The following is a 13,304-nucleotide window of genomic DNA, read 5'->3' as shown; positions in this document are numbered from 1 at the left end:
CTGGGAAATCCCATGGACAGAGGAGCCTGGCAGGCTCCAGGCCATGGGGTCGCAAAAGAGTCTGACACAACTTAGCCATTAAAGCAACAACATTCTATGTACGTGCATGCTAAGTTGTCTTTGTCTGGTCCAACTCTGTGCACCCCCATGGATTGTAGCCTGCCAGGCTCCTCTGTCTATGGAATTCTCCTGGCAAGAATACTGGAGTGGGTTGCCATTTCCTTCTCCAGAACATTCTATATATTGCCCCTTTTTCCATTCTCTATATTTTACATATGTTTTCCCTAAGCAAGCTTTATTTGAGCAGAGATTTCTGTCTTTTTTGTTGATAGCTCTCCTTTCAGCACATAAAACACTGCCTGATCACAGTAGATATTTAGTGTATTCAATGAATGCAGATAGTTACTGAGATTTATCAAGTGCTAGGCACTGTGTTAATGCTGTTATAAGCACCATTTTATTTAATCCATATAGTGATGTTAGATAAGGTCTATTTTATCCTCATAGACAACTAGTAAAAACCCATGAAACCAATGTCACAGCTTAAGACTTAGAGAGCTGGGTGAGTAACTCGGCCAAGTCTCACAGCAAGAGAGCGTGACAGAACCAGAAGTGATTTCATGCCTGTCTGATTTCAAAGCTGGGCTCTTCATGTCTAACTGGTGACTGACCATCTATTTAGTAGAATACATTCACTTAGATTCTATTTGTTGTTAAGGAGCAGACTTTTTTAAATTTTATTTTCTTATTTTTTATTTGGCTGTGCTCTGAACTTTCCTCTAGTTGTGGCGAGCAGGGACTACTCTCTAGCTGCAGAGCAAGACTTCGGGGCCCACAGCCTTCAGTAGTTGGGGAACGTGGGCTCAGTAATTGGGACTCCCGAGCCCTAGAGCACAAGCTCAGTAGTTGGGGCGCATGGGCGTGGTTACTCCATAGCATGTGGGATCTCTCAAACCAGGGATCAAACCTGTGTCTCCTGCGTTGGCAGGCGGATTCTTTACCACTAAGCCACCAGGGAAGCCCCAGGAGACTTTTTAAAACATAAAAATAATAAAAGTTCAGTAGTTTAAGAACATAAAACCTCATGAATAGTGTTTGATGATAATAAGCCAAAGGCACAGTTATGTTTTGACATAATTTGTTTTGGCTGAGTGTCTTTTTTCTTTTATTTTTTTTGAGTCTTATTGAGATGTATTTAACATACAGCATCGATTAAACTGTAAGTTTAAGGTGTACAGCATAATGACTTGACTTGTATTATGACATATTTATTCCAATATATTTAGTTTACATCCAGCATCTTATATAGATGCAAAAAAAAAATGATTTTTTTCCCTTTTAATGAGAACTCATAGAATCTAACCTCATATATAATATTTTTAAATTGAAGAAAATACTGGGAAATTCTCAGGAAAATTATAATAAAGTACATCACTACAAGTATGGTCATAATTGTTGTAATGTTACTATAGGTATGATGTAGTAATAATTCATTCATCAGATGTACCAGACAGATATTTATCAGTGTATATCATTTTTAAAAATCTGCTCCTCTATGTCTCCCATCTCCTTTTCAGACCCTCCACCTGTGCTGCGTGTTGATGACCGGCAGAGGCTCGCAAGGGAGCGGCGTGAGGAGCGGGAGAAGCAGCTAGGTAGGTCCCTTTCAAAGACACTGTTGTTGAAATGTTACTTTTTTCCCCTAGGATAATGGACACTTAACATTGAGCAAATGGACATTTCTATAATAGCCATGCTCTCTTGCATGCCTTTATGAGTTTTGCTAATGGATTGGGAGACAGAATTTAGTATGTGATATTGTTCTTTGGAAGGAAGCTGAAACTCCAGTACTTTGGCCACCTCATGCGAAGAGTTGACTCATTGGAAAAGACTCTGATGCTGGGAGGGATTGGGGGCAGTAGGAGGAGGGGATGACAGAGGATGAGATGGCTGGATGGCATCACTGATTCAGTGGATGTGAGTTTGAGTGAACTCTGGGAGTTGGTGATGGACGGGGAGGCCTGGCGTGCTGTGATTCATGGGGTCGCAAAGAGTCGGACACGACTGAGCAACTGAACTGAACTGATAAACACAGAACCAAATTTTCACCCACAGTGAAGTCCAGCCCAGGATTAGGGAGATTTTCATTTCTTGGTGTAATGACAGTTTCATCTGACACTGGAGGAATATATGTATGAGAGGCGTGATGGCTCAGCTTACATTTTACAACTTAAAAAATACCAGGAGAGTAATCATAGGGTTCTTTTTATGTGCCCAGTTATGAGACTGTTAAGTGCTAGGGCATTCACTGCTTTCCACGTTAAAAGAACACTGCTGCTGAATTTTATAGACAGATGCTACCAGTATGCTGCCAGGAAAAACACAAGACCTGAGCTGCGATGTCTGACTTTTCTTTTGTTACCCAAGGCCCTTGCAAAAGTTGAGCAACTGTGGTATTTGCCACACGATCAGCTAGAAAGCTGCGTCATGGGACTAGCTGATCAGGAAGCCAAGATCCAAGCACTTTCAGCAATCATCCTCTAGAACACTTAGCAAGGATGTTGGTGCCAGCTCCTCCTTTGCTTGAATGTCCATTTATGCAAAGTTTGCCAAGACAGGATATTCTCTTTATGTGCCTTGGAAAGATGAAATGTCTGGTCATGTGTCTCAGTGTTTCCAGGGTGTCTGATATTTTAAAACCAGAACTGACTTAGGTTGTCACAATCTTTCCAGTGGATGACTTATAACTTTTCTAAAGTTCTACTGCATTTTATAAGAGTTAGTGTTTCAATTGGAGAACCCAGCCCCATATCCCATCTCTGATTATTTGTATTCAAGAACCCAGATTTGTAAAGTTCATTGGAAGCTGGTTTTCAAAAGTCTGTTGACATTGTTTACATTCTTTTGTCACGCAAGTGTATGTTCCTCGGTTCTCTGTCCCGTCACAACAAAGATTTCGAGTGATGGACATTAAAGCCCCCTCGGCATGTCACAGCTCTCAGGTCTTGGATAGACCGTGTTATAGCTCTCAGGTCTCAAATGGACCATGTTATAGCTCTTAGACAAATCAGTGTTACAGCTCAGTGTTACAGCTCTATTTTATTTAGAAGATAGCAGGAAAATCCATCTTCGAGGCGTGAGGGTACGTAGATCCAAAGACGTGGAGGGATGGGGAGAGAGCTAGCTTTGGCTCCTCTATTTATATGTTTCTCTCTCCCTGGGCCTGTCCTATGTAAATGGGGCCAGCCAGGAGTGTTGTTTGTTTTACCTGAGGTCCTCACTCCAGTCCTAGGAGCTTCTTTTGTTCTATTTTCGCGGGCTTTTCCCTTCCTTGTCTTTTAGCCACCGCCGTTTTGGACTCCGTTTCCCTATTCTGCCTACCTAACTAACACTTTGAACACAGGCCTCTTTCTCTCCCTTGCCATCATGGTCATGTGAGGTCATTTCTTCTGCTGACAAGGTTTTTCCAGCAGAAATTTCAGTGACTTACTGGAAGTTAACAAGCCACACGCATTTCTCTGTGTTTAAAGTTTGCGCCTATGCTTGAAGTTCCCCACCTCTGGGAGGTCTCCTTCCAGCTGGTAGGTTACTGGAGAACAGGGCTACCTGTGGCATGTTCCACTCCTCTCTGCTTGGAGTGCTGTGCAGTCTGGATTTTTTCCTTTTATGAACTGTGCCTACTGCTCCCCAGGCAAGGTCAATTTGACAAGTGGATCAGAACTGAGAGGGAAAGAAAAGCAGAGCTACAGAAGCCAGAAGAGATTCCAGATGAGCATAAAGCAGCAGACTGCTGCTCCAGGGTGGTTGGTGTTTACACCCTGGTTTTGAATCCATCCAAACAGGGAAAAGCACTCTCCCCTCTCCACCCCATCACTGTCGGGTTAGGCTTCACCCTATTAAATGTCACCTTAGCATTGCAATGTGGATTCATAGCTGCCTGAGTTAAAGGAGCTCCATAGGGTGAGGAGACTATTCCTTTATGATTTAAACCCCATGAAGAATTAGCTTTTACACCTTAACTCGGGTCTTTCCATTTGGGTTTCTTTGTCTTTCAAATCCAGGTGTTACTAGTTTTATCATGGAAAGCATGCTTATGCTGGTCACACAATAATGATTTCCCTTCTTATGCTATAAAGTTGTATAGCTCTGAGTCTGCAGATTCTGTAAGTTGCCTTGCTTTATCTATTAAGTGGCTGGGTTTCTTCTTAATATATAACCCCATATTTTAAATCATATTTCAGACCATACATCAATGATGTAGAACATGCATCATTAATTTATATATTTTAAAACTGCTATTTGCCAGGCACATAGCATATTTGCTATATGCTAAAAAGATGAATAAAGGTTAAGACCCAGCCCTCCAGGGTTAGCTGCAGTCTAGTGGGAGGTGGGAGAGGGTAGATTAACACACGGCAATTCTAATAGAGGATGGTATTGAAGGAGTACACACATGGGGCATTGAGAACCCACAGAAGAACCTAACCCAGCCTGGGGATGTCAGGGACCACCTGAGCTTCCAGCTAGAGGATGAACAGAGTCATCCAGGGAACTAGAAGAGATGGGGACTGCAGAGCAGTGGTGCAGGGACAGGTGGCAAAAGGGGATTTGGTAACCGACCCAACATCTGTTCATCATCAGATTAATAATGGGTCAAAGTTCAAATTATTTTATTATCCTGTGGTCACAACTTATTTGGTAAGCTAGTAGCTCAGACAATAAAGCATCTGCCTGCAATGTGGGAGACCCAAGTTCGATCCCTGGGTTGGGAAGGTCCCCTGGAGAAGGAAATGGCAACCAACTCCAGTATTCTTGCCTGGAAAATTCCATGGACAGAGGAGCCTGGCAGGCTACAGTCCATGGGGTCGTAAAGAGTCGGACACAACTGAACGACTAGCACACCCAGCATATTCTAGGCTTTGTTTTTCTTCCTTCTTACCCCTGCTGTATTTAATTCTTAATTCTGATTCCAGTTCCTTAATTCTGATCTCTTTTCTTGTTGCTGACAGTCATAGTTTCAATGAAGTAACATTTTGTTTGCTGTATTTATATTTTATTTTACTCTGCACTTTTATTTTTATGTTCTTATTTTTTCTGGATTAATTGTATTTTCTTTTAAAATTTTAAACCAATGTCTTTTGGCATGTTCTTTTCCACTTAAGTTCTGTGAGTAGAAATTAATCTTCAGAAATACACAAACATGCAGATGTGCCCTTACGTTTGTGAAAGAGTCATGTAAAATCTAGCATCTGATGTAAGCTGTGCCTTTGAATACAGAAGGGCTATTTCTGACAAATTTTAGTACTAAGAGAAAATCAAAGGGCATCTGATGAACTACCCATAAACAGCTTTGCAGAAACTATGATGACAATGGAATAGTGTGTTTTAAAAAATGGCAGGTAGGGTGGAGGAATGGCTATTATCTCAAAGATCTTTGGAGTGTGCTTTTTGAAAACACAAAAGCAGTCAATAATATCAACTATTACCAAGCTTTCAAAGTTTAAAGCTTTCCAAGTATAAAGAAAAAAAAAGAATACATCCCAGAAATTCCAACAAAGCAAAGTTGAAAGCAATTGGCTGGTGAGATTGATTATTTACTGTTGAATGTAGGCTGAAATTAATATTGAAATCATTGAAGTTTTTTTTTTTTTTTTTTAAGACCACGTTTTAAAAAGCAAAGTAGAAAGAAGGAGAGTAAAGATCTTTGCTTGGGTGACATGTTATGTTTGTATTGTTTTGCAAACAGCGGGTCTGTTAATAACTTTCTGTGGATTAAATCTCTGAGTCATGCTTTAATGCACTGTGATAGGATTATGTCATGTGGCCTGCTGTTTCTACATTATCCTTCAATTTATCACATAAAATCAGGCATAATTCTTGAAGTGTGGGACTGTTCTGTTCATTTGGTTGGGCGTATATACTCTGAAAGCTTTATTTTTCTGCCTTAAAAGGTTTTCTCATGAAAAAATGTCCTCAACTAGTCTATTTCATCCGACTCTAATTCAGGCCATTCCTTCAAACTTCTCTCTTGACTTCTGCATATTTTTTTACCATCTCTCTTCTAAGCTTTAATTTTGTTTTTTTCCTGGGCTAGGTGGGGAGAATTGTATTTGTTCTCATGATTTCTACTCTCCTGTGTTGATATTATGGGTTCCACATTCCCAACCCACTCTTTAAGATAGTAGATGCTTTCCTATCATCTAAAACTCAACTTCTATACAGTAAGTTGTCCATCAGCTTTCACTCCTCTGAGTAATTGCTGTGTACCAGTCAGTTGCACCAATATGCCTTCCACCCTTCCCCACCCCCACAGCATTATTTTTCAGGTCTTTTTTTTTTTGATGCTTTCTGCTGCTGCTGGAGGCTCTGGCATCTTTCTGACTCCCAGCCTTAACTACTGAATCTTTCGCAGGATAAAATGTTCTCTTCCTGGTGGTCCAGTGCTGTGCACTGCCTCGTCTCCACGCTGGCCTGTTGAGCCACTTGTAGATGCTGCTGGGCAGTCTGGACTCAGCCTAGTCCTCTAGTGGTGGCCTCAGGTTTGTAGGTGGAGGTTGCCTCACACCCTGTCCCTAAACCCACATAGTCACAGGTCCAGTACTCCTCTGTCTTCAGCAGAGGTCTCGGATCCTTGCCTTTAAATTTGCTGCTTCTGCTGTCATCCTACTGCAGACTTTAATAAATTTAGATTTTAGTTACCCAAAACTGTCTCACTGATGTGCTTCGTCCAGCTCTGTCACGTTCAGTACCAGTCCTTTTTGAAGCCTTCCTAGTTTTATGATCTTTTCCCTCTTGGAAACTCTCTTATTTTTTTTTTTACTATATATTGTACCTTGCATAACTATCGTGTTTTAGCTATTTTATATGTTATTGAACTTCTTCTAGTGGGACTTTATAGAACTTTCTAGTTGCATATATTTCAAGCTTTTAAAGAGTATGGTCATAGTTTTCTAATTCTTTTTATGCCAGTACATAGGACTAAATATAAAACAGATGCATATTTTCTGACTATACTCAAGCCTTTAATTAAATACTAATAATATTATTAATAATAATCATGTTAATTGAGCACTGACTATGGGCAAAGCAATGTTCTAAGCACTTCACTCTGTATTATCCCGTTTAGGAGCAAATTAACACAATGGTTGTACTTTCTGTTGGGTAAGCCTGCCATAGTTGCTGATGTAAGTTATTTTATGCATTGTCTTTTATTTTTTTTTAAATGCATTGGGATAATTTAGCTTAAGGAAGGAACTGAACCTTTAAAAATTAATGGACCCTTTTTTCTTTCTGCCGTATCAGCTGTTTATGTACAGGGTCACCAACGTCCATGTTTACGGTCTTCAACAAATGGCAATACTGTTAAATAGAGAGCAGTCCCTATTCTTTGGATTCAGGTGGTGGGTTTTTTCAGGTTTCCGAGCTGGGCACATACCCAGCTCTCATGTAGAGGAAGAGCCTTTCTGCTTCCACATACAAGCAGGGTACATGCGTGCTGTATTCACTGTCCACTTGACATAGAACCAGAGGGTAAATGTAAGTGTTGGAGCAGATACTGACATCTTTTTGAAAATACTGTGTGGCATTGACCATTTGTTAACCTTGGAGTCATTAAGAGTCTGTAAGAACTTGGAATAGATCCTGGTTACTAACCTCTCTTGTAAAACATCTGCAAGAATCAAGGCATGTGAAATTTATGTAATATAAATTTTTGACTTTAGTAGAGTAATTGGCCACTACTACCACCACCTCCTTTTTTAAGAAGCTATTTCACGCTATTTTAATTCACATATTCATTCACTTAGTATTTTATGTGGGGTCACTATTGAGCTAGAAATAGAAACCCTGGGGCTATTGAAGTGAAAGATCAATTTTCTAACCTCCTAGAACTTACATTGCTATGCCCTCCCCCTGGAATATTTGGCCTGAGAGATGTATGTAAATAATTTTCTCTCTTCCTTCAGGTATTGTTTAAATGCCACCTCTTTAGTGATGCCTTCCCTGGCCATCTTCCTCAGATTTGCAGCTCCCCAAACTAGCACCCTCTATTTTTCTCCATGTTATTTGCAACATCTAAGCATGTATATATTGATATTCTACTTGTTTATTGTCTTGTCTGCTTTCACTGGAATATAAGCTTACTATAAGAAAGGACTTATGTCATTTTTTTTTAACTTCTGTAGCCTAGTACCTAGAAAAGTGCCTGGCACATAGTTGATGTCTAACAGCTGTTGGTTGAATGGTAAGTGAATAATCTGTGCATTTCAGTGTATGTGCTGCAGGTATACTGCAAATTAGTTAGATATTACCAAATTATCAGGTAATATCTGCCCTTACAACATCCAGTGAAACAAGTCTGAAAATCTCATTCTTAAGTAGTTTCTCAGTTAGATGAACAAGGACACAAAGATAATCTATATAATGGTTGTACCTTGAAACTACTTGGTCTTCATATGTTATAAAACTAATAATCTTACAGTATGCTGACAAATTCTAAGGAATATGTGAGGAATATTGAGCAGGCAAGTAGTTTTCTGTATTTAGGAAGATAGAAGGTTTCCCTTTTTAAAGGTGATACAGATTAAGTTTGAGGTATGGATCAGAGGCTTTCGAGAGTCTATAAAATTATGAAAGATTATCAGTGAATTGTATGATTGACTCCTATAGCTCATGAAGAAAAAAATTAAATTTCTCAAATCTCTCATTCAGTTCATTCATATTGGGTTTTGTGGCTAAGTTCAAAGCTGTGCAGGAGATCTGTCAGAATGTAATATATTAGAAACAACCATAAGATAATATGAAAAAGATTTTGATGTTCAATTAGATTATATTTGCCTTGTTTCTCAGATAAATTCACCAGACTTTCTTGCCCCTTCAGTCATAACTTTTCTGCTTAGCCTCCCTTCCCACTCCTCCAGTCTGAGTGTGTTGTCAACTCAGGGGCAGCAGTGTTACTAAGACTATGGTCAAGACATACATGATCATTTCAATCTGGCTTAGAATGTTCATCTCAAAAATGTTGATAGAGTAGAATTAATTAGTAAACAACCAGTGATGCCCCTACTCTGATTAGAATCACAAGCGAAATTGTCCCTGGTTTCACACTTCACATTATTATTATTATTCCTAGACATATAGACATATAAGGAAGTCATTGGTTTTGACAAAACTGTCCTCGGTACACACACACACTCCAAAAACCCAGACTTTGGGCTTTGGGAAAGCAGTCTTGCTAGTCCAAATATATGCTGGATAAAACTTTGACAGATCTGTGGTCAGCTGTGGCTTCTGGTTTCCAAAAGTTGTCTCTTGATGAATAGAGTGTACAAAATCTCACAAGGCTGCCAGGCAGGCTGTGAACTGCCAAGGATCAGAGTACACGTGAGTGGGAGGGATGCGGCCATGAGCGAATACCGCAGCACTGCCTCGGGAGTCAGGCACAGGACTGGGAAGAATAAACACTTGTCGTGGAATGGATTAAATAACTCACAGGCTGAAGCTTTAACATCAGGTGAATCACTGTGACTAAGCAGCCATTATTTATTTCTCCCAAGTCTCCTTTGCCTGTAAAGCTGACAGTGGAAAGGTCTTAAAGCCTGAAAAGTAAGGGGTCTTGTAAACAAATGATGAAGGCCAAGAGTGATGTGAGAAAATCAGGATCTTCACGTTGGGTGCCCACCTTCTCCCAGTCTAGAGGAGCCTTAGTCATGGGAGGTATTCCCAATCCTGCCTTTTAGCGTAATGGTTCCTTGTTTGCTTCTAGAATCAGACAGTCCAGAGCTTGGATTCCAGTCCCCCCACTGACTTACTGTGAGACCTCAGGCAGGTTACTTCACTTCTCTGTAAGTTTAATAGCAGTGTCTCCCTCGGCAGGTGGCTATGAAGCTAAAGCCTGTAAATCACCTGATGTCAGCATAAAGAGCTGAGCACAGCTCACCATGACAACTGTGATGATAAAGGTGAGGGTGGCAGGTCAGACTCCAGAGATGGACTGACATGCCTGGGACTGGAGAAACCAATGCTTCTGAGCTTCGGGGAGGCAGAGATACGGGGGCATTTGTGCTTCCTGGTCTAGCAGGCTGGGCTCAGTAAGACAGCGAGGGAAGAGGATGGCACCAACTTTGGAGGAGTAAAAGTGGATTAGGGTCGAGGCAGTGAGAGTCCGAGGACAATCATCGTTTTGTGTGCTTTAGCAAAACTCTATTGACTTTAGCTGAGGCCTAACTAAACACTCCATTGAGCCTAGCTCTGAAGATAAGAAGTCCTGGCACAGTGTTGCTTTCCTGTCTCAAAAGAAAATGTCTTTCACAGGTATAAGCACCTCAGCTGTGCCCTAGCAGCTCAATCTCATTAGCCTACCACTGTGTCCAGGGATGAAGGCAGAGTAGGAAGTCCCCTCAGGCAGGAGACGCAGTGTTGTGGGTATCCTACAAGGTCATCTTTATTACCAGGCAGTTCTCCAGAGTAATACTCAAATGAGAGGAGAGTGGAAAACAGTTTAAATGACTGGTTGAGAAGGCTTTGAATTAACACTAAGGCTCAATGTCAATCACTTTGCTTGGAGGTCATATAACCCTTTAATTCCTTAGCTCATTCCTCATTAGACTTACTTTAATCATCTGCTAAACTAGTCATTGTTTTATGTGGGGAAAGACTCAGAAACATGTAAGAGCAGAGTAATTACCATCTGGCGTACAGGTAGGAGTGCAGAGGAACTATGGGAATGACCTTGGTGTCAGGGAAGGCTTTTCAGAGGAAGAGCCGTTTGACCTAGAACTTGAACGATGACTGAAGTTTGACAGGTGGGAAGAGGGATTTGGGGCAGGGGCAGCACATAAAAATGGAGAGGATCATATGGTCAGTCTAAGGAGCTGAACCGCGGGCGCGGGAACTAACAGATCGTCACGCAGGGCTATGACACTGGGTTTTGTTTGGGATTGGGGCCGGTGGCAGGGGGAGGGAGATGTCTGAGAACAGTACGCAGGATGACTGTGAAGAGGAAATAGACTAAACCCCAGGAGTAAGAAAAAAATGAGGGCTTAAATCCAATAGAATCGGAAGGATGAGAGAGAAGACACTAAATTCTGATGTAAAATGAGAAGGTCAGTTGTGGAAATGTTGGGTTGGGTTGGAGCATCCATGAAGGAGAAATTGAGGGTGATTCCAAGGGATCTTCATAAACCATTGGGAGGTCATGTATCTGCTATCAGAATGGAAAAGGTGGAGCAGGTTCTGGTTTGAGGTAGAGATAATGAGTAAGGTTATGTGATCGATCTGACCAGGAGATTCAAGAGGAAATTTTAGGCGGGCAGTTGTGAATTTGGAGGAAGTGTTGTATAGTAACTGAAAGTACAGGCTTTACAATCAGAGGTGAATTATTAACTCTTCCTCTTTTAGGCAGTGATCCTAGGAGAGCTATTTATCTCCTTTGGGTTTTTTTTTTAATTTCATTTTATCTTTACTGCCGGGCAAAATGGAATTATTATTCCACATTTATTACAATTTTGTTTTCATTTGCCTGATAGCTTTTGTTCATTCATTATTTTATGATTTTTTTTTTTAGCACTTTGCTTTAGATTTGTTTCTTTTAAACAACAGTTTAAAAGTTGTGTCCTGCTCTTTGTGACCCCATGGACTGTAGCATGCCGGGCTTCAACATAACTTGGGCGTTTTGGATTTTGGCCTGGTCTAAAAGTCTCAATCTTAACTAACAGGCTTAGTTTTATTCCTTTTAAACTTTCTTTTTGCCCCTTGCTATGGTAGGGGTAGGGTTGGTTGTGTGGCTGTACAGGTTACATGTACTGAGTCCCTACTGTGTACCTGGCACTGCGCTGAACACTTTGTATGTTACCGTGGGCTCATCTGGCAACTCTGGCAGGAAGACAGTTGGAGGAGACAAGACCACAGGAGTCCCTCTGTAATGGGAGTGGCAGGAGGGGGGTGGACTCAGGTTCCTGTGAAGCCAGAGCTGCTTCTCTGTCCAGTACCCTTTCACTGCAAACTCCTTTTAGTTCAGGAGTCACTGTTTCTTTAGTACAAGAGTCAAGTTTCTAAATAGAGTCCAGGTTGACAGTGGACTTCCCCTTTGTGTGTCACTGACCAACTGTTACAGGGTCACTGAAGTATAACCTTGGTGGCAGCAGCTCAGGGATGGGACTGGATTGTTCATGTCCAGGGGCCACTGTGGGTTTTCGTTTCATTTTTATATTATGATCTCAGAGTCCAGGAGAAAATGCTAATGTCACAAGAGCAAAGGTTAATGATAGTCATCACAGGTCCTTTTTGGACATGTTATTCTTTCATAGAGCTCTGTGAAATTAGTGATCATTTATGATTTAAATACTGAATGAGTTGTTATACAGTCTGTTCTTACTGCCATAGCAGACTACCATAGAGTGCATGGCTTAAACAACACATTGTGTTTTCTTAACAGTTCTGGAAGCTGGAAGGTTTATGATCAAGGCCCTGGTAGGCTTCCGTTCCTGATGAGAGCTCTCTTCCTGGCCCATGGATGGCTGCTGTGTTCTCACCTGGTCTGTCTTCTGAGCATGAAAAGAGAGGGAGAGAGAGCTCCCTCGTGTCTCTTTTTATAAGGGAGTAATCATTTGAGAAGACATCTTTCCCTGATGCTGGGAAAGATTGAAGGTGGGAGGAGAAGGGGATGACAGAGGATGAGATGGTTGGATGGCATCACCGACTGGATGGACATGAGTCTGAGTAAACTCCGAGAGTTGGTGACGGATAGGGAGGAATTTCGTGCTGCGATTCATGATGTCACAAAGAGTCGGACACAACTGAGTGAACTGAACTGAACCCTGTTGGATTAGGTCCCTACCCTTATGACCTCATGTAATCATGATCATTTCCGGAAGGCCCTAGCTCCAGATACAGTCACTTTGGGCAGTAGAGATTCAGTGTACAAATTGCTGGGAGAGGAGACACAATTCAGTCCATAGCAAGTGTTGATTTCTTTTTCTTATGCTCAGAAGTCTCATTTCTTATTGAGAAAATATAAAGCTTTGATATTATATATCATCCACAGGGAATATTTTAAGTAACTAAACCTCTTAGGATAAGTTACTTTCAATTCTTACTAAAACATTGAAATCTTTCATGCACTATCCTTCTGTTTAAAGGGTCACAGGATCTGTACTTGGTAATAATCCTGGTGCTCACCACCATTCTCTGCAATAATATGAAACCATTGTTTGCTGTTTCACCATTATTTGCCTGTTCTCTGTATGACTGTGTAAAGATGACAATTATTCAAGAAGGCACTGCAATAGGATCTCCACTTCCTGGTA

The 13,304-nt window shown here is 41.1% G+C and overlaps 1 protein-coding gene across 1 annotated transcript in view; it reads left to right on the top strand.

Moving 5' to 3' along the window:
• MAP7 (microtubule associated protein 7) overlaps positions 1-13,304 on the top strand; it is a 151,141-nt gene that overhangs the window by 99,096 nt on the left and 38,741 nt on the right. Inside the window, exon 3 of the mRNA XM_052645615.1 lies at positions 1,578-1,655. Within this exon, the coding sequence (XP_052501575.1) occupies positions 1,578-1,655 (78 nt within the window). The remainder of the gene's footprint in view (positions 1-1,577; positions 1,656-13,304) is intronic.

Source organism: Budorcas taxicolor, chromosome 9 (genome assembly GCF_023091745.1).
Source record: "Budorcas taxicolor isolate Tak-1 chromosome 9, Takin1.1, whole genome shotgun sequence".
In the NCBI taxonomy this organism is placed as follows: Eukaryota; Metazoa; Chordata; class Mammalia; order Artiodactyla; family Bovidae; genus Budorcas; species Budorcas taxicolor.
Note: the sequence above shows the minus strand (reverse complement) of the source record. Positions and strands in the feature narration are given on the sequence as shown.